The sequence below is a fragment of the Geotrypetes seraphini genome, chromosome 1 (genome assembly GCF_902459505.1).
Source record: "Geotrypetes seraphini chromosome 1, aGeoSer1.1, whole genome shotgun sequence".
NCBI classification, from domain to species: Eukaryota; Metazoa; Chordata; class Amphibia; order Gymnophiona; family Dermophiidae; genus Geotrypetes; species Geotrypetes seraphini.
Genome location: NC_047084.1, coordinates 427,264,772 through 427,285,000, shown reverse-complemented (window position 1 = coordinate 427,285,000; position 20,229 = coordinate 427,264,772). Strand labels below are relative to the sequence as shown.

General features: G+C 47.0%; 1 protein-coding gene across 1 annotated transcript in view; it reads left to right on the top strand.

The window, feature by feature from the left end:
* The window catches only part of SNAPC3 (small nuclear RNA activating complex polypeptide 3), a 107,454-nt gene that overhangs the window by 74,360 nt on the left and 12,865 nt on the right, over positions 1-20,229 (top strand). Inside the window, exon 7 of the mRNA XM_033919136.1 lies at positions 10,962-11,126. Within this exon, the coding sequence (XP_033775027.1) occupies positions 10,962-11,126 (165 nt within the window). The remainder of the gene's footprint in view (positions 1-10,961; positions 11,127-20,229) is intronic.

The window sequence follows — 20,229 nt, the reverse complement described above, 5'->3', positions numbered from 1 at the left end:
AAAGGTAGAAAAAAATAATTTTATTTTCTATTTTGTGATTAGAATACAGGGTGTCCACAAATTCTCTTTACAATTTCAAGATTGTGGGTGGCTGTATTGGGGTGATATTTATTTCAAAATAGTGGATGGCCACTCTAATGGTTGGTTTGCTACATGTACCTTCCTGTCCTTTTGAGTTTCCACAGCTGATCAGAGACCAGGTTTTTTTTCGATCTGCTCTACCTTTGGGTTTCTGGCTGGGTTCGACTGGTGGGATTGATCTTGTTTCTTTATGATATTTAGACATTTCTGTATTTTTGCTGCCGAGTTGTGACCTTTTGCTGCCAAGTTGTGACCTTTTTCACTTTCAATAAAAATATATATTAAAAACCCAAAACAAAAAAACCAAATGAATAGACAGATCTATGGAAATTCTTACAAAATGAGTAGATATTGAAGTTTATTTTGCATCATTTAATATACCTCTATACCAGTGGTCTCAAACTCAAACCCTTTGCAGGGCCACATTATGGATTTGTAGGTACTTGGAGGGCCTCAGAAAAAAAATAGCTAATGTCTTATTAAAGAAATGACAATTTTGCATTTAGTAAAACTCTTTATAGTTTATAAATCTTTCCTTTTGGCTAAGTCTTAATAATAATATTGTAATTTATGGCTAAAGAGACAGATGATCAAGAAACTGTTTTATTTTACTTTTGTGATTATGATAAACATACCGAGGGCCTCAAAATAGTACCTGGCGGGCCACATGTGGCCCCCGGGCTGCGAGTTTGAGACCACTGCTCTATACGGATGGATTTTGAAGGAGAACGAGCAAAGGATTGTCTTACACGAGCAACGTTTTCCTCCGATATTCTTTGTCGTCCACTCCTTTCTTTATCCAATACTGTCCCTGTCGTTATAAATTTCTTGTGCCATGCACGAATTGACATATGTGACGGTGCATGTTTTCCATATTTAGTCCTGTAGTTTTGCAGTCCTGAAGTTTTGCTGAGTCTGCGTATCTGATTTTGTTTCAGTAAACCACGATTCACATTGTGCCTTTTCTTGAGGAGTAACCATTTTTTAGGGGTTTTATTCAACAGCCTCTGTTTCATCAACAGGGTACCTGAAATACCCAAATGCAATGTGATTACAAACTTTGATGATGACTGAGTACATAGGACAAATTTGATTAACATATCTCATCAATTGCCTTTTTAGTAATTTTTTGAAATTGTAAAGAGACGTGGACACCCTGTTATCAGATTTGAAATATGTATCCTGCTAGAGTTGGTGTTAAACATAACTGGGGACCATAAAGCTCAGGCCATTCATCTTAGCTGGCTTAGGGTTCTCTCTGACCAGGGGGCAGTTGCCCTAGTTGTACTCCCCTAACACTATTCCTGTCATATGTGACTACAATATTCTGTTATCATGATTTTTCTGTGTAGCATTCTGTAGTAATTAGGCTTATTCAGTTTTCTTAATATTGGAGGATATTTGTGAAGGGGAGGAGAGGGGAGGCAGGGGTTTTGTTGATACTTGCTTTTTATTATGTTTATAAAATGACAATTGTACAGAATATTGTTTCTTTTTATACTTTAATAAAATAAGTTCAATATAAAATCATAACTATTCGAGGCTTGTGAGGATGGGATCTGACTAGTGCTGCCCGATTCATGATTCGAATCGGTTCACCAATTCACTTTGGGTGAATCGATTTGAATCAGTTCAAAACAACAAAAAAATGGCTTCCCAATTTGCCTGACCCTCCCCCCTCGCCCCTAAAGCAGGAGCGGCAGCTGCTTTAGAGGGCGAGGGGGGAGGGTCAGTCGGGAAGTGCTGCTGTTGGCTTCCCCCCCCCGGCCTTCCCGCACTGTTTACCTTCCAGGAACAGCCTGCAAACAAGATCGCGGTGCTAGTGATCTTAGTACTGCTTCGGAGCTGTTTCCTCCGTCGTGGTCCCGCCCCTCCTCTGACGTCAGTGCGGGAAGGCCAGGGGGGTGGAAGCCGGACGCCGGGGGGGAGGGGGGTGAGCAGTCCTTCAGGGTGAGACCAGCAGGCAGGCCTTTAGGGGGGACAGGCAGGCCTTCAGGGGTGGGATAGGCCTTCAAGGGGGGATAGGCCTTCAAGAGGGGGACAAGCCTTCAAGGGGGGGGAGGCAGGCCTTCAAAGGGGGGGACAGGTCTTCAAGGTGGGGGGACAGGCAGACCTTCAGGGGTGGGATAGTCCTTCAAGGGGGGGGAATAGGCCTTCAAGGGGGGGGGGACAAGCCTTCAAGGGGGGAGGCAGGCCTTCAAGGGGTAAACAGGACTTCAGAGATGGTAGCACAGGCCTTTAGGGGTGGGGTGCAGGCCTTCTTGGGGGACAGACCTTCAGGGGAGGGGGTCATGGTATAGAAGTACATGGAGGGAGGTAAGGGGGGTTCAAAGAGATATGCATATGCCGGACTTTGGGGAGGAAGAAATGGTCTGAAAATAGAGGAGAGGGAGAGAGATGATGGACAGTGGGATTTAGGGAGGGAAGGAACAGAAAGGGAGAGAAGTTGGATGCAAGGGATGGTGTGGAGGGGGGTTAGAGATACTGGATAGGAGGGTAGTTAGGAAAAGAAAGGGAGAGATGGTTGATCCTGGGATGGTGGGGAAGGAAGGAGAGATGCTGGATGAAAGAGTAGTTAAGAAAAGGTGGATCTGTGGAGTGAGACAAAAAAAGGAAAGATGCCAGACCTCCTGGGGAGGGAAGAGAAACGGAAGGGGAGGACAGAGATGGAAGATGGATGGTTAGCAGGGAGAAAGAAGAAAGAAAGGAGACCCTGGCAAGCAAGTTATCAGAAGACAACCAGAGGCTGAGACCAATAAAATTTGAATAATGACCAGACAACAGGTAGAAAAACTAATTTTATTTTCTGTTTTGTGATTTCAATATGTCAGATTTGAAATGTGTATCCTGCCAGAACTGGTGTTAGACCGCAAACGTGAGCTAGGATTTAACAGAGAGAGGAAAAGTCTTTTTTGTTTGTTTATTTTGTTTACACAACAGCGCCAGTGTGATTAAGAGAAGGCAAAGGGGGTGTAGAGGGTGTAAAATAAACCCACCAGGATGTTTGAAAAAAAAACAAAAAAACACCTAATTGGGCAGGAAAATCGAATCGAATTGAAAAACCAATTCAATAGGCTGAATCAAATCAAAATTTTTTTTTCCTGAATCGGGCAGCACTAGATCAGATAGTTTGCAGGGATGGAGACCAAGCTCGTGGGAATGGGGCGGGAACAGGGAATGAGCTTGTGGAGATGGGGTATGCAGACAGATTGATAGGTTAAAAACGATAAATCCCTGTGACCGGACAGCATCCACCCTAGGGTAATCAAGGAACTGAAAGGAGTTATAGCTGAACTGCTTCAACTAATAGCTAATCTGTTGATCAAATCAGGAAATGTGGGGAAGCTGAAAGCTAAGAGGGTAAAGGCTGAGGGCAAAGCAGAAGCACAGGGAACGGGAGAACTGCCCGAAATCCAAGGGCAGGCGGCCCAGGTAAATGCAGAGGTGGAGGAAAAACGACGGGACCTACGGGACCTGCGGTGCTTATACGCAAATGCAAGAAGCCTTATGGCCAAGATGGGTGAACTAGAAATCGTGGCCAAGGGGGAGGACCTAGATATAATTGGAATTGCAGAAACCTGGTGGACAGAGGAAAATCAATGGGATGTGGCGCTGCCGGGGTACAAGCTCTACAGGAGGGACAGGACCCACAAGAAGGAGGGAGGCATAGCACTATATATAAAGGACTCTATCCACTCGATCGGGATGGATATGGCAACGAAGGCAGAGGGGCTGGAATCGCTATGGGTCAAATTGCCGGGAAACAAGGGTGCAGGCATAAAACTGGGGCTGTACTATCGCCCACCTGGTACGCCAGAAGGAGTCGGACACGACTTGGAAGCGGAATTGAGACAGGAATGCAGGACTGGAAGTGTAACAGTGATGGGGGACTTCAACTACCCGGGAATAGACTGGAGTACGGGTCACTCCAACTGCACTAGGGAAACAGGATTTGTAGAAGCTGTGAGGGACTGCTTCATGGAGCAACTAGTCAAAGAACCGACGCGAGGGGGTGCTACTCTTGACCTCATCCTAAACGGATTAGGGGGGCCTGCAAGAGGGGTAGAAGTGGGAGGACCACTAGGCAACAGTGATCACAACGCGATCAGATTCACATTAGAAAGGGGGACACCCATAGTAAGGAGGACCGCAACAACTGCGCTCAACTTCAAGAAAGGGAACTATGTTGCTATGAGGGAAATGGTGGGGAGGAAGCTCAGAAACATCTTTAGGATGGAGACTGTGGGAAGCGCCTGGACCCTATTCAGGGACACTCTGCAGGAAGCACAAAGAATGTACGTCCCCAGTTTCAGGAAAGGCTGCAAGAACAAGCGATCAAAGGACCCGGTTTGGATGTCAACTGAAGTAAAGAGGGCAATAAATGACAAAAAAGTATCCTTCCGGAGATGGAAAAAGGACCCAACGGAGGAAAATCACCAGGCGCACAGGAAATGCCAAAAGGAATGCCACCAAGAGGTTAGAAAAGCGAAAGGGGAATACAAAGAGGGGCTGGCCAGGGAGGCGAAAAACTTCAAGGCATTCTTCAGTTATGTAAAGGGGAAACGACCAGCGAGAGAGGAGGTGGGGCCGTTGGACGATGGGGATAGGAAGGGAGTGATTAAGGAGGATAAAGAGGTAGCTGAGAGGTTGAACACGTTCTTCTCGTCGGTTTTCACGAGCGAAGACACATCTAATATACTGGACTCAGAGGAGCTCATGAGTGGGGAACAGGCCGAAAAATTGGAGCACATAGAGGTAAGTAAGGAGGATGTCCTCAAACAGATAGACAGGTTAAAATGTGGTAAATCACCGGGCCCGGACGGGATCCACCCAAGGGTTCTGAAGGAACTAAGACAAGAAATAGCGGGCACAATCCAGCATGTTTGCAACCTATCCTTGAAAACTGGTGAGGTACCAGAGGACTGGAAATTGGCGAATGTCACACCTATCTTCAAGAAGGGATCAAGGGGTGACCCCGGGAACTACAGGCCGGTGAGCCTGACTTCAATTATAGGGAAGATGGTGGAAGCTATGATCAAGGACGGCATTTGCGAGCACATCGAGAGGAATGGCCTACTGAGAACAAGCCAGCACGGATTCTGTAAGGGAAGGTCGTGCCTAACGAACCTTCTGTACTTCTTTGAGGGAATAAGTAGTCGGGTGGACAATGGGGAACCCATAGACATCATTTACCTCGATTTTCAAAAGGCTTTCGACAAGGTGCCACATGAAAGGCTGCTTAGGAAGCTGTGGAACCACGGGGTGGGAGGGGATGTGCACAGATGGATCAAGCACTGGTTGTCGGGTAGACTGCAGAGGGTCGGAGTGAAGGGCCAATATTCTGACTGGTGGGGAGTCACGAGCGGTGTGCCACAGGGATTGGTGCTGGGGCCGTTACTCTTCAACATATTTATCAATGACCTGGAAAAGGAGGCAATGTGCGAGGTTATAAAATTTGCAGACGATACCAAACTGTGCGGTAGAGTTAGGTCCAGGGAGGAGTGTGAGGACCTGCAAAGGGACCTGGACAAGCTGGAAGACTGGGCAAACAAATGGCAAATGCGCTTTAACGTGGAAAAATGCAAGGTCATGCATATAGGGAAAAAGAACCCGTTGTTCAACTACAAATTGGGGGGGGGGGGGCATTGTTGGGAGACAGCAGACTTGAGAGAGACTTGGGTGTGCTGGTGGATGCATCACTGAAGCCATCTGCACAGTGCGCAGCAGCCTTGAAAAAAGCCAACAGGATGCTGGGCATCATAAAGAGGGGCATAACAACCAGGACGCGGGAAGTCATCATGCCATTGTATCGAGCGATGGTGCGTCCACATCTGGAATACTGCGTTCAGTATTGGTCGCCACACCTCAAGAAGGACATGGCGGTACTTGAGAGAGTCCAAAGGAGAGCAACGAAACTGGCAAAAGGGCTGGAACACTGTCCATACGCCGAGAGGTTGGATAGGCTGGGGCTCTTCTCTCTGGAAAAAAGGAGGCTCAGGGGAGATATGATAGAGACCTTCAAGATCATGAGGGGCATAGAGAGGGTGGATAGGGACAGATTCTTCAGACTGAAGGGGACAACAAGTACGAGGGGGCATTCAGAGAAACTGAAGGGAGATAGGTTCAAAACAAATGCAAGGAAGTTTTTTTTCACCCAAAGGGTCATGGACACTTGGAATGCGCTACCGGAGGAAGTGATCAGGCAGAGTACGGTACAGGGATTCAAACAGGGATTGGACGGATTCCTGAGGGATAAAGGGCTCGTGGGATACTGAGGGAGGAGCTGGGATGTAACACAAGTATAGAAAGCTAACCAGGTAATAAGTATAGAAACCCAACAGGTCGTGCATGTGCAAGACTGGAGGGTTAGGACTACGATGGGAAGATAGGACTTCAATGAGAAACCAAGGTAGCAAGGGAGCCCCTTCTGGTGATTCAGACAGGTCGTGACCTGTTTGGGCCGCCGCGGGAGTGGACTGCCGGGCAGGATGGACCTATGGTCTGACCCGGCGGAGGCACTGCTTATGTTCTTATGAAAGATTCCGGAAGACTGGAAAGTGGTGAATGTTATGCCGATCTTCAAGAAAGGTTAGAGGGGAGATCCGGGAAACTACAGACCAGTGAGTCTGACTTTGGTACAGGGAAAGATGGTAGAGGCACTGATAAAGGACCGCATCATTGATCACCTTGGCGGACAAAAACTGATGAGGACTAGCCAACACAGCTTCAGCAAAGGAAGATCTTGCTTGACAAACTTACTGTACTTCTTCGAGGGAGTAAATAGGCCGATAGACAAGGGTGACCCAGTCGATATCATATATCTAGATTTTCAGAAGACGTTCGACAAGGTCCCGCATGAACGTCTACTTCGAAAAATTGTGAGCCATGGAATCGAGGGTGATATACTCACATGGATTAAAAACTGGTTGACGGATAGGAAACTGGAAAAGCGTCACAAGTGGAGTGCCGCAGGGTTCGGTGCTCAAGCTCGTGCTGTTCAAAATATTTATAAATATCTAGAAATTGGTGAGTGAGGTGACTAAATTTGCGGACGATACAAAGTTATTCAGAGTAGTGAGGACACAGGATTGCGAAGACCTACAATGAGACATAAACACACTTGAGGAATGGGCTGCGAAATGGCAAATGAGGTTCAACGTGGATAAGTGCAAGGTGATGCCTGTCGGTAACAAAAATCATATGCACGAATACAGGATGTCTGGTGCTGTACTCTGAGAGAGCCCCCAGGAAAGAGACTTGAGAGTACTTGTAGACAAGTCAATGAAACTGTTTGTGCAATGTGCGGCTGTGGCGAAAAGGGCAAACAGAATGCTAGGAATGATTAAGAAGGGGATCACAAACAGATCTGAGAAGGTTATCATGCTGCTGTTCTGGGCCATGGTACACCCCCCACCTGGAATACTGCATCCAACACTGGTCGCTGTACATTTAAAAGGACATAGTACTACTTGAAAGGGTCCAGAGAAGAGTGACAAAAATGGTTAAGGGACTGGAGGAGTTGCCATACAATGAGAGGCTAGAGAAACTGGGCCTCTTCTCCCTTGAAAAGAGGAGACTGAGAGGGGACATGATTAAAACATTCAAGATATTGAAGGGAATTGACTTAGTAGAGAGAGAGAGAGAGATTGTTCACTCTCTCCAAGGTGGAGAGAACGAGAGGGCACTCGCTAAAGTTAAAAGGGGTTAGATTCCATACAAACATAGGGAAGTTCTTCTTCACCCAGAGAATGGTAGAAATCTGGAACGCTCTTCCAGAGGCTGTTATAGGGGAAAGCACCCTTCAGGGATTCAAGAAAGGGTTAGATAAGTTCCTGCTGGACCAGAATATATGCAGGTAAGGTTAGACTCAAATAGGGCACTGGTCTTTGACCTAAGGGCCGCAGCGTGAGCGGATTGCTGGGCACGATGGACCACTGGTCTGACCCAGCAGCGGCAAATCTTATGTTCTTATATTTTCCCTGTGTCATTCTCTACATTGAAGGTTAGTCTTGTGATAAATGTGATTGTATGGTTGAATGTTTGGTGCTAATCAACTCTTCAAATCTTTGAAATAAATTCATACAAAATGGAGGAAAAAAGACCTCTGATGCCCACAGAAAGATTATAAAGTTGCTGTCTCTTCCATTTAGGTTTTGTGATCTTTTTTTTTTTTTTTTTTTTTTAAATCTTTATTTAAATGTCCAAACTACAACTGTGCAAAACAAAAAAATATAGTTACATATAATAGTACAAGAAAGCACATTGATCTTACAGACATAAATGAGCAATAAATTTTACCCCTCCCTCCCACCTAATAATCAAGAAAAGAAATACATGTCATTGAAAAAAAAATTTTTAATATCTTTATTCATTTTAAAATTAAAATCAGTTCATACAATTTACATGAAAAACAACACTATCATCTTTCAATAATATTCATGAAAAACATTTTCACCCCCTCCCTCTCAATCTCAAGGTAATAAGTAAACCATACAATATTATGTCTATATAATCCCAATCCCAATATAAAACCAATCCCAATATACAACCTCCCCCTTCTTGGATGTGCAACTGATAACCAGAAATAAGGGAATAATGAACTGTTCAAGTAGAATCAATGAAATTAGTCAATGGGCCCCATGTCAGATTGAACCACCACTTATTATTGCCTTTTTCATCAGCATAACGAATTCCACCAGAAGGTGAAATTCAGTCGGTTATAAGTTTTCTAATTTTTTGTAATCATTTGGATGGCTACCCCAGTCATTATGCCCAATAACCTGTTTTTATACCTGTCCACTGGAGATTTAGGAAATAAGTGTCTCACATAACACCACTTCATATGATAATGGAGCCATAGGCTCTAGAATCAGATTAATATGTCCCCAAATAGATCTCCAGAAGTTAAGTATCAAAGGACAATAGAATAATAAATGATCCAGTGTTCCTATATCCAGATGACAGTGCCAGCATCTATTAGATTTTGAACTATCTAATTTCTGTAAACGAACAGGGGTCCAAAAACTTCTATGCAACAAACAAAACCAAGTTTGTCTCATAGATGCTGACACTGTTACACCTCATCCTCCAAGACTAAATCCGTGGCCATTGAGACGCAGAAATCTGCTGCTTAATCTCAATGCTCCAAATATCTTTCAAACTTGTTTTTGGTTTCTTATTCATATAACCAGATATTTATTTATACCACTGAGCGGCCTGATGCCCTAGGAAATCTGTCTGGAAGCATAGGACTGGCAAGCTATGCTGATTTTTTTTTAGATTTTGCCAATCAGGGAATCTCTTCTGAATGGCTTGCTTCAACCGCAACCATTTATATGATTATTGCAGTTGTGAAAAATCGAGCATTTTCCCATTAGATATCACATCTAGCGTATGTATACCTGCCTGCAACCAATGCTTCAAGAGGATCTTAGACTCTCCAATTTGAATCTTGGAGTTCAACCATAATGATTGACACGTGAACTTTTCTAATGGAATATTTATTAAGTTGTTAATAAATTTTAAAGTGCTCCATGTGGCAAATAAGATATTATTGTCTTTATATCTAATGAATCATAACATTGGGATGATAATGGATTAATGGACATTACTCCTAGGAATTCCCCTGAGGAAGCTACATGAAATGGTGGCCCCATTGGGTTTTGAGTGGAGAAAATTGATCGTTAATGTTTAGCAAAATCACAAAGCAGTATTTTAAGTTTTTTTGCAACATATGTCATGCATACATTGCATGAATCTGTGGGATGTTAATCGAGGTACTTTTCCAAGCATGGTTCTTCCATGGGATTGGAGTGACATGATTCTCAACTCTTTAATCTGATAAAAGTTAGTTATTTATGTTTTTGAAAAATTATGTGGAATTATGGCATATAGGGGGTCTTTTACTAAGGCACGCTAAATATTAGAGTGCGCTAAATGCTAACGCGTCCAAAGAATATAATGGACATGTCAGCATTTAGCTAAGTAAAAGACCCCCATAATGTTCTAAAATTTTAATATCGGTCCTGGAAATTATAAGTCTATTAGTGTTTTGTGATATCTTGAAAACTTCAGTTGAAATTCACAAAGAATATACAGTATATACTGTTGTAAAGGGTGTAAACATGTGTTTTCAGTATGGTTGGGCTCCTAGAGGTGAACCATTCATGGCATGGACGTCAGAGAGAAGGTTCTGGGCCAGCCAGGCAGCGATTGGCTGGCCTGGAACCTTCTCATTGACATCGGGGGTGGGGTGGGGGGGAAGGTTTATGGGCTGGCCGCGTGCAGCGTGTGAATCACTGCATGCGCTTTGGCTCATCCCTGTGTGGAGTTGCTGCTGGGGAGGAGGTGAAGTGTGTCGGCTTCTGGGTTGGAGGGTGATGCAGCGGGCGGGCAGACAGGGAGGCAGAGAAGGATCCCCCGCAGCGGCTTAAACAGGGGGCAGGAAGGAATCCCCAGCGGGAAGCAGGGAGGGATCCCTGGCAGCGGCCAGGCTGCGTACCCCCAACAGGCAGCCTGCATACCCCCAAGGGTACACATCCTGCATGTTGAGAAACACTGGTCTAAAGGGTTAACAAGTAATAATGTTCAACAAATCAAAAACTGAGACCAGACCACAGAAGAACTTTTGAAGAATTTTTCTTGCGTGTCATGCTGTATGATTTAATCAGTTGATTAGCAATTCTGAGATTTGATGACTTGTGCTTATCCATACCTGTTTTGAGACCACATCTTGCCAAATATAGCAGAGCTGGTGAGAGTCCTTATGTTTTAATTGAAACTAGATGACAAAAGATATTTTGTTAGATACCTTATCAACTTGCATCAAATGAGGTTTTGAAATGGACGCTTGGGTCTTGATTTGTTTCCTTGTGTTTCAGGACAATAACAGAATGGTCAGAATCTCATGACAGAGGCTACGGGAAATTCAAGAAAGCAAAAATGGAAGACTACACACTTAATGACTTGCACATTAAAATTGGTTTCCCTTATTTATATTGTCATCAAGGCGACTGTGAGCATATTGTTATGGTTACAGATATAAGGTACAGTTATATTAAAATACAGAATTTGGGGCGGGCCTGAAGATTTCCTTTATTTTAAAAAGAACAGGATGAACTAGAGAGACGCATAATAGTTTCCACTTGCTCACTACAAAGATTTTTTTTTTTTTTTTAGAAAGCAGCAGATGTGTTAGTACTGCTAGTGAGTTTAATTTATTGATCTACTAAGCACTCCAAAGAGAGCCCTAGTCTAGTAAAGGACAGATTCTAGTTTGATTCTTAAATTTAGCCTTGAATATGAAATCAGTAGGAGTATACTTCATAACCCCAACTCCCCACATATTTTGCTGTCAAATGGAAAATACAAGGTCAGTGATCTCTCCACCACCTTGTGGTATTGCCATATCTGATTTAATATTATTTCTGTGTATCTGAGTTGCTAGAATTCTACTTGAAATTAAACATGGTACCTAAAGCACCATGTTTTGTACATTTCAAATTGGTGGCACTAGGGAGCCCTAAATACATCAAGTCAATGAATCTTGCTCTTTATGAGAGCTTCTCAATGTAAAGGTAATAAAGACCCTGAAGCATATATATAAACATTCAGAAAAAAAAGCAGAATTTTTAAATTCTCCAAGGGGTAAAGTAGGATGGAAGCCCTCACAGATTGATGACCCCTCTAACTTTTTATAACTAAAGTCTTAAAAGTTCAGTGCATATGGATGATAATTCCTGTGCTGTATCATTGTGTGGGATTGCCTCAGTTCTGTTAAGAACATAAGAACATAAGCAGTGCCTCTGCTGGGTCAGACCAGAGGTCCATTATGCCCAGCAGTCCACTCACACGGCGACCCATCAGGTCCAGGACCTGTATAGTAATCCTCTATCCATACCCTTTTATCTCCTTTTCCTTCAGGAAATTGTCTAATCCCTTCTTGAACCCCAGTACCGTACTCTGTCCTATCACGCCCTCTGGGAGCGCATTCTAGGTGTCCACCACCCTTTGGGTGAAGAACTTCCTAGCACTGGTTCTGAATCTGTCCCCTCTTAATTTTTCTGAATGGCCTCTTGTTCTTGAAGTTTTTGAAAGTTTGAAGAATCTGTCCCTCTCTACTTTCTTTATGCCCTTCATAATCTTGTAAGTCTCTATCATGTCCCCTCTAAGTCTCCGCTTCTCCAAAGAAAAGAGCCCCAGTTTCTCCAATCTTTCAGTGTATGACAGGTTTTATCAAACGTGTCGCTCTCTTCTGAACCCTCTCGAATATTGCCATATCCTTCTTAAGGTACGGCAACCAATATTGGATGCAGTATTCCAGGTGTGGGCGTACCATCGCCCGATATAACGGCAGGATAACTTCTTTTATTCTTTTTGTAATACCTTTCTTGATAATACCTAGCATTCTATTTGCCTCCTTAGCAGCCGCTGCGCACTGTGCCGATGGCTTCATTGTCATGTCCTCTATTACCCCCCAAGTCCCTTTCTTGGGTACTCTCACCCAATAACAGCCCTCCCATTGTATAGTTGTACTTCGGGTTTCTGTTTCCTACATGCAAGACTTTACATTTCTCTACATTGAACTTCATCTTCCATGGATCCCAACAAAGTTTCCAAGTTTCTTTATTCTTTGATATACCGTTTATCAGACAGGTACCTAAATGGTTTACAATAAAATATTTATTAAAAGAAAATAATAAATAAAAAATTATTAAAAGAGGAATGCATGACAAACTGACATTGGAACAAATAAGGGAAGGAGGGAATCGGTAAGTTAATAAATACATTGAGATAAAATAAAGCAATAAAAGGGAGGAAAGTGAGGACTGTGAGGGAAGGGGTGAGTACAATGTGGTAGGATTCGCTTTAAAAGAAGCGTTTTTATTTTTAGCAAAAGTCCATAGATGAACTGCATAGATTTTATTTGGAAGAGATGAGACCAGAGGTTGTAGGCATTGTTGAAAAGCAAAGTCTTGAGTTTTGACTTGAATTTGTCGAGAGAGTTTTCTAAGCGGAGATCCAATTGGAGGGCATTCCACAAAGAAGGGGTAGTAACCGAGAAAATGGTTTTATCCCAGGACAAGCAGGCATGATATTCTCACATGTGGGTGACGTCATCTACGGAGCCCCGATGCGGAAGCATTCTCAAGCAAACTTGATTGAAGATTTAAGTTTGCTCTGCTGCTCCACGCATGCGTGCCTTCCTGCTCCACTAGGGGGCGCATCCCCTCGTGATCTCCAGTTCAAAATTTTCCGCTGAGCCTAGAAGTCGTGTTTTTTCAGGCTCTGCCCCAACTGCCTTCTAGCACCGCAATTTTCTTGTTTTTCCTCGATTAAGTCGCTGTGCGCGAAATTTTTCTTTTTCAATTTGATTCCTGCTTCGTTTTTGACCGACCCGGAGGCTTCCGGGTCCCCGTGGCCGCGTGGCTACTCGAGCCGCGGCCACTTTCGATTCTATGTCCCGGCCTTTGACCGGCTTTAAAAAGTGCACCCGGTGCGAGCGGCTTCTTTCCATCACAGACCCGCATCGCTGGTGCATCCTCTGCCTGGGGGCCGCTCATCCAACCGACTCCTGCCCCCAGTGCGCTACTTTCCAGAACCGGGCCCTCCGTTGAAGGAAAGCCCGCATGGCGGATCTTTTCGCCCCAGACCAACCCTCTACCTCGGCCTCGAGGTTGGCCCCGGCCTCGGCCCCGAATACCTCGGCATCGCCTCGAGACTCAACTCCGAAGTCCTCGGCACAACAGAAAGCCTCGGCTCCGGGTAAGTCCCCTCTTCAGGTTCTGTACCAGCGAAGAAACCAACCTCGGGGACACCGGCGACGCATGGCGGAAGTCCCATGCTTACAGCCCCGGCGAAGCCCTCCAAGCCTTCGGGCCGTGCCTTCACCACACGGGAATACTCTGATACGAGGTCGCCCCCGGTGGAGTGCACCGAGGCAGTGGACATGCCTTCGATGCTGTCCGTGCCCGTCTTCCAGGACCTACTCCGAGCAATGATCTCGTCGGAGCTGTCCGCTGCAATGGCCCATCTACAACCGGCCTTGACCACGACCTCGACCACGCATGTGCCAGACCAGCCTGAGCCTCGCGTCGAGCCACCTCGGGGAAAAGTGCGCAAGCTTCGCCGCATCTCTTCCTCCTCGGACTCTTCGCCGAGGCACCCGAGGCGCTCTCCCTCCACAGACCGCCACAGGGCAAAACGTCGTGCTAAACCGACAGAAACTCGAACCGCCGTACCTCCAAGAAGGCCCGGGGTTCCCCCACACCTCGTACGGGACCGCTCAGGGTGGCGGAGTTATCACTCTCCAACCCGCGCATCCTCCGAACTCCCCCTCGGACCGGGGCTCCGATCCGAGGTGCCAGGCTTTCACCGAGGGAGTCCGGGTCGAGGTCACCGATTCGACATTGATCGGTACCCCGAACCCCGGCATCGTCTACGAGGGGCTCTTCGAGACGTCGGAGATCCCCGACCCCGGAACACTTTCACAGTGCTTCCCCGGTCTCGGAACATGGATTGGAGCAGGAACCTCGATACTCGAGGGAAGCCTCCCCGTCCTTCTCCACCAGACGGATGTCTCGTTCACCGACCCCACACGGGGCCTCGGGAACATCCCGCCCATCCTTCACTCGCTTTATCCAGGACATGGGCCACGCTTTGGACTTAGACCTCCAGTCCGACTCCAGATACTCAAAAGAGTACCTAGCGGAGCTGGACATGCCATCACTGCCCAGAGAGTCCCTTCGCTTACCGCCTAATCCGGTACTCCAACAGGCTTTCTTCAGGAACCTGGAGACCCCCTATATGGTCACAGCCGTCCCCTCCAAAATGGAGGTCAAGTACCGTACGGTACCCTACCCGGGGTTTGAACAACCGCAGCTCTCCCACCAGTCGCTGTTGGTAGAATCGTCCCTGAAAAAGGCTCACCCCTCCCGGGTCTCAGCCACGGTCCCCCCAGTTCGGGAAGGCCGAACCCTGGACAAGTTCGGCAGGAGACTATATCAAAATGCGATGATGGCCTCTAGGGTGCAAAGCTACACTGTCACCTTCACATCCTACCTCAAACATCTCATCGGACTACTGAGAGCCTTTGAGACTGACTTACCAGCCTCTCGTCAAGGAGCGTTTAGCCTGCTTGTAGAGTCCCTCTCCAACCTACGCCTCCATCTATTCCACGCGGCCTATGATGGCTTCGAACTCTCCTCCAAAGAGGCAGCCTTTGCTGTCGCCATGCGCCGACTAGCTTGGCTGCGCCTGGTCGACATGGACCCCAACTTGCAGGACCGGTTGGCTAACCTCCCCTGCGTGGGAAAAGAGCTGTTTGACGACACTATCGAGGCGGCTACAAAACGCCTCTCTGAACACGAACGCTCATTTGCCTCCCTCGTCCGGCAAAAGCCAAAACTGCCCGCGTCCAGGCCGTTCAGGGCCCCTCCGCGCCGCTACCCGCAAAAATCCACTCCTGCCTTCTCCCGGCCTCCGCCCAGGCATCCGCAAGTCCACCATCGGGCCCCACCCAAATCCCAACCGCCTGCAACTACCAAACCATCACCGTCCTTTTGACCCATCAGGGGCCGCCTCAGAGCTTTTTACCCTCACTGGGAACAACTCACGTCGGACGCATGGGTCCTTGGCGTGATCTCATCAGGATACTCTCTCAACTTTCGAGCCATTCCTCCAGACAGCCCCCCAGGGAAGTGCCCTCCCAACCGAACGCAGCTACTCCTACTCCTCTCAGAAGCTCGAGATCTGCTTCGCCTGCGAGCAGTGGAGGAGGTTCCCCCCGACCAACGGGGGAAGGGCTTCTACTCCCGTTACTTCCTGGTACCGAAGAAAACGGGAGACCTACGCCCAATACTAGACTTGAGACGACTCAACAAATTTCTGGTACGGGAAAAATTTCGGATGCTTTCCCTACCGATCCTCTACCTCCTGATCGAAAAAGGCGATTGGCTCTGCTCCCTCGATCTGAAGGAGGCGTACACACATGTTCCAGTGCACCCCGCTCAAAGCAAGTTCTTGCGTTTCCAAGTAGGGGACCTGCACCTACAATACCGAGTCCTCCCCTTCGGCCTAGCATCGTCACCCCGGGTCTTCACCAAGTGCCTCATGGTGGTCGCAGCTGCCTTACGCTCCCAGGGTCTTCAGGTATTCCCCCACCTGGACGACTGGCTGATCAAAGCACCGTCCAGGGAAGGGGTTATCTCAGCGACCCAACAGACTATTATCTACCTACAGAGTCTGGGGTTCGAGGTAAACTTCCCAAAATCCCAACTGAGCCCCTCGCAGTCCCTGCAATTCATCGGGGCCACGCTGGACACGGTTCGCCTCCGTTCCTTCCTCCCCCCCTCCGCGTCTAGAGGCGTTAGTAAATCTGAGTCGAAGGATCTCACTGCTACCCTCGGTATCAGCTCGACAGATGATGACTCTACTAGGCCACATGGCCTCCACCGTCCACGTCACACCATTCGCCCGTCTCCACCTGAGAATCCCTCAATGGACCCTAGCCTCTCAATGGCGTCAAGATCGGGACTCGATCGATCGCCCTGTGACAGTGACTCATTCCTTGCAACGATCGCTCCGCTGGTGGGCCGACTCTTCAAATCTTTCCAAAAGTTTGCTCTTCCTCGCCCCCCCACACAACAAGGTACTCACCACGGACTCATCGGAGTACGCTTGGGGAGCCCATCTGGATGGCCTACGCACTCAAGGGATGTGGTCAGCAGAGGACCGTCGCTGCCACATCAACGTGCTAGAGCTTCGGGCCATCTATCTCGCAGCTGTAGCCTTTCAACATCTGCTCCACGACCGGGTGGTTCTCATCCGAACCGACAACCAGGTAGCAATGTACTACGTAAACAAACAAGGGGGAACAGGGTCTTGGCCCCTCTGTCGGGAAGCCCTGCGCCTCTGGAAATGGGCAATCTCCAACAACACCTTCCTTCGAGCGGTGTACATACAAGGAGAACAAAACTGTCTGGCGGACAGACTCAGCCACCTCCTCCAGCCACACGAGTGGTCACTGCACTCCCAGACCCTACAACAGGTGTTCGAACAGTGGGGGACACCTCAAATAGATCTGTTCGCATCCCCCACAATCACAAACTGCCTCTCTTCTGCTCCCGGATGTACTCCCCGGACCGGCTCGAGGCCGACGCCTTCCTCCTCGACTGGGAGGGAAGGTTCCTGTACGCGTTTCCGCCATTTCCTCTGATCCTGCGGACGCTTGTCCACCTGAAAACAGTACAAGCCACCCTGATCCTGATTGCTCCTCGCTGGCCACGCCAGCCTTGGTTTTCCCTTCTACTTCAACTCAGTGTCAGAGATCCACTGCCTCTGCCTCGGTTTCCCTCTCTACTATCACAGGGTCAGGGTTCGCTGTTACATCCCAATCTTCAATCTCTTCATCTGAATGCTTGGTTTCTTTCCCCCTGACTTCTCTCCCCGTGTCTCAGTCAGTCAAGGAGATATTGGAGGCCTCTAGAAAGACCTCGACGAGAACCTGCTACTCCCAAAAGTGGACCAGATTCTCAACCTGGTGCTTCTCCCACAGCCAGGACCCGGTGTCGGTCCCCATCCCTCTGGTCCTTGACTATTTACTTCAATTATCTCATTCCGGCCTAAAGACCAACTCCATTCGAGTACACCTCAGTGCGATTGCGGCCTTTCATCAGCCCCTGGAAGGGAAAGCCCTCTCGCTCCATCCCTTAGTCTCTCGCTTCATGAAGGGTCTTCTGAATGTCCACCCTCCTCTCAAACCCCCTCCGGTGGTTTGGGACCTTAACATGGTTTTGGCTCAACTAATGAAACCTTCATTTGAGCCCCTAGACAAATGCCATCCAAAATTCCTCACTGGAAGGTAATTTTCCTGCTTGCGCTCACTTCCGCTCGGCGAGTTAGTGAGTTACAGGCTCTGGTAGCGGACCCACCCTTCACGGTATCCCATCACGACAAGGTGGTACTCCGCACTCATCCAAAGTTCTTGCCTAAAGTAGTGTCTGATTTTCATCTCAATCAGTCCATTGTCTTGCCTGTGTTTTTTCCCAAGCCCCACTCTCATCCCGGAGAGGTGGCGCTCCACACTCTTGACTGTAAGAGAGCGTTGGCCTTCTACCTCCAATGCACTCAGCCACACTGGAAAGTCCCACAATTGTTTTTGTCCTTCGACCCAAACCGGTTAGGTCACCCAGTTTCCAAGCGCACCTTGTCCAACTGGTTGGCCGATTGCATCTCCTTCTGCTACGCTCAGGCTGGTCTCACACTGCATGGTCGAGTAACGGGACACAAGGTCCGAGCGATGGCAGCCTCCGTAGCGTTCCTCAGGTCCACACCTATTGAGGAAATCTGCAAGGCTGCCACGTGGTCTTCGGTTCATACTTTCACCTCCCACTACTGTCTGGATTCACTGTCCAGGAGCGATGGCCGGTTCGGCCAATCGGTTTTGCGAAATCTATTTGCTTAAATTGCCAACTTCCCTCCATCCCTTTTCAGTTAGCTTGGAGGTCACCCACATGTGAGAATATCATGCCTGCTTGTCCTGGGATAAAGCACAGTTACTTACTGTAACAGGTGTTATCCAGGGACAGCAGGCATATATTCTCACAACCCGCTCACCTCCCCGAGGTTGGCTTCTTTGCTAGTTAAGTGAACTGGAGACCACGAGGGGATGCGCCCCCTAGTGGAGCAGGAAGGCACGCATGCGTGGAGCAGCAGAGCAAACTTAAATCTTCAATCAAGTTTGCTTGAGAATGCTTCCGCATCGGGGCTCCGTAGATGACGTCACCCACATGTGAGAATATATGCCTGCTGTCCCTGGATAACACCTGTTACGGTAAGTAACTGTGCTTTACGGTAAGTAACTGTGCTTTACGGGTTGTGTCATAAAATAGTTCACTGATAAACAGATGGTAAGCAGATTTTGATTGTTGGAACAAAGAATCCAGGAGGGAGCATAAGGAATTAGAAGTTTGTTGATGAACGCTGGTAAGTTGGAATGTTTGGTTTTGAATGTTATTAAAAGTATTTTGTAATAGAGATGATGAGTAATGGGTAACCAGTGTGCTTTACGAAGAAGAGGGGTGACATGGTTAAATTTCTTTGCTCTGTAAATTAGTTTAACTGCAGTATTTTGTAGGAGTTGAAGCCGACGGATCTCTCTTTGTGTTTATTTATTTAATTTTCTATACTGTTCTTTTTAGGAGCGCAGAATGGTTTACATGAATGCATTCAGGTACTCAAGCATTTTCCCTATCTGTCCCGTACCTGGGGCAATGAGAGGACAAAGTGACTTGCTCAGAGTCACAAGGAGCAGAGTGGGTTTGAACCCACAGCCTCAGGATGCTGAGGCTGTAGCTTTAACTGCTGCGCCACATACAGGGCATTGTAGCAATTGATGTGGGAAATAAGTAGGGAGTGGATCACAATATTGATAGAGGAGGGATCTAAAAGAGAGATTATGGAGCGAATGAGTTTTAATTTGTAAATACAAGGAGAACAACTGTGAAACTGATGAGCTTGATAGAATCTTTAATTCAACCAATTGTAGCATACAAAATACAATACATAGGTAACACACTTAAAGAATTGTGGTATGGACCCAACACAGCCCGTGTTTCGGTCATAAAAGACCTTCTTCCGGAGTCTGTAGTTGCTATAGATCACGAGAAATGGATTGCCAATAGGCAAAACAATATACCATGTGCAGAAAATGTTGCCAAGTAAGGCATGATGATGATTCATAAGGTCCCGAGAGAGACATAGGTTAGAATATAGGAGATCTTCCTTTCCCTTCTACTCCGTGCATTCAGTCTGTCTTTTTGACAATTTGAGAAGCAACAACTTCCTCACTATTCAAGTGGCCAATTCTGTTATATCTACACAGGAGTCCATACGTTAGGTGATCAATCCATTGCTGCGAACCAGCTTTCCAGAAGTGTGTCAGTAAACACCTCCTTCATTCCTAGTGAAATACAGTGCCCCCTTTAGATTTTCCTTGTGCTAGCAAACTGTGCAGAGCTGTTTCTGTTCTGCTCTACTTAGTTTTTCTTATTTTTCGTTATAAGTTTGTTTTTTTTCTGAGGCTTTGGTGTCCTGAGCCCCCATATTTGGGGATTCTCTGCCTGGGAAAGGATACAAGTTCCGTGGAGT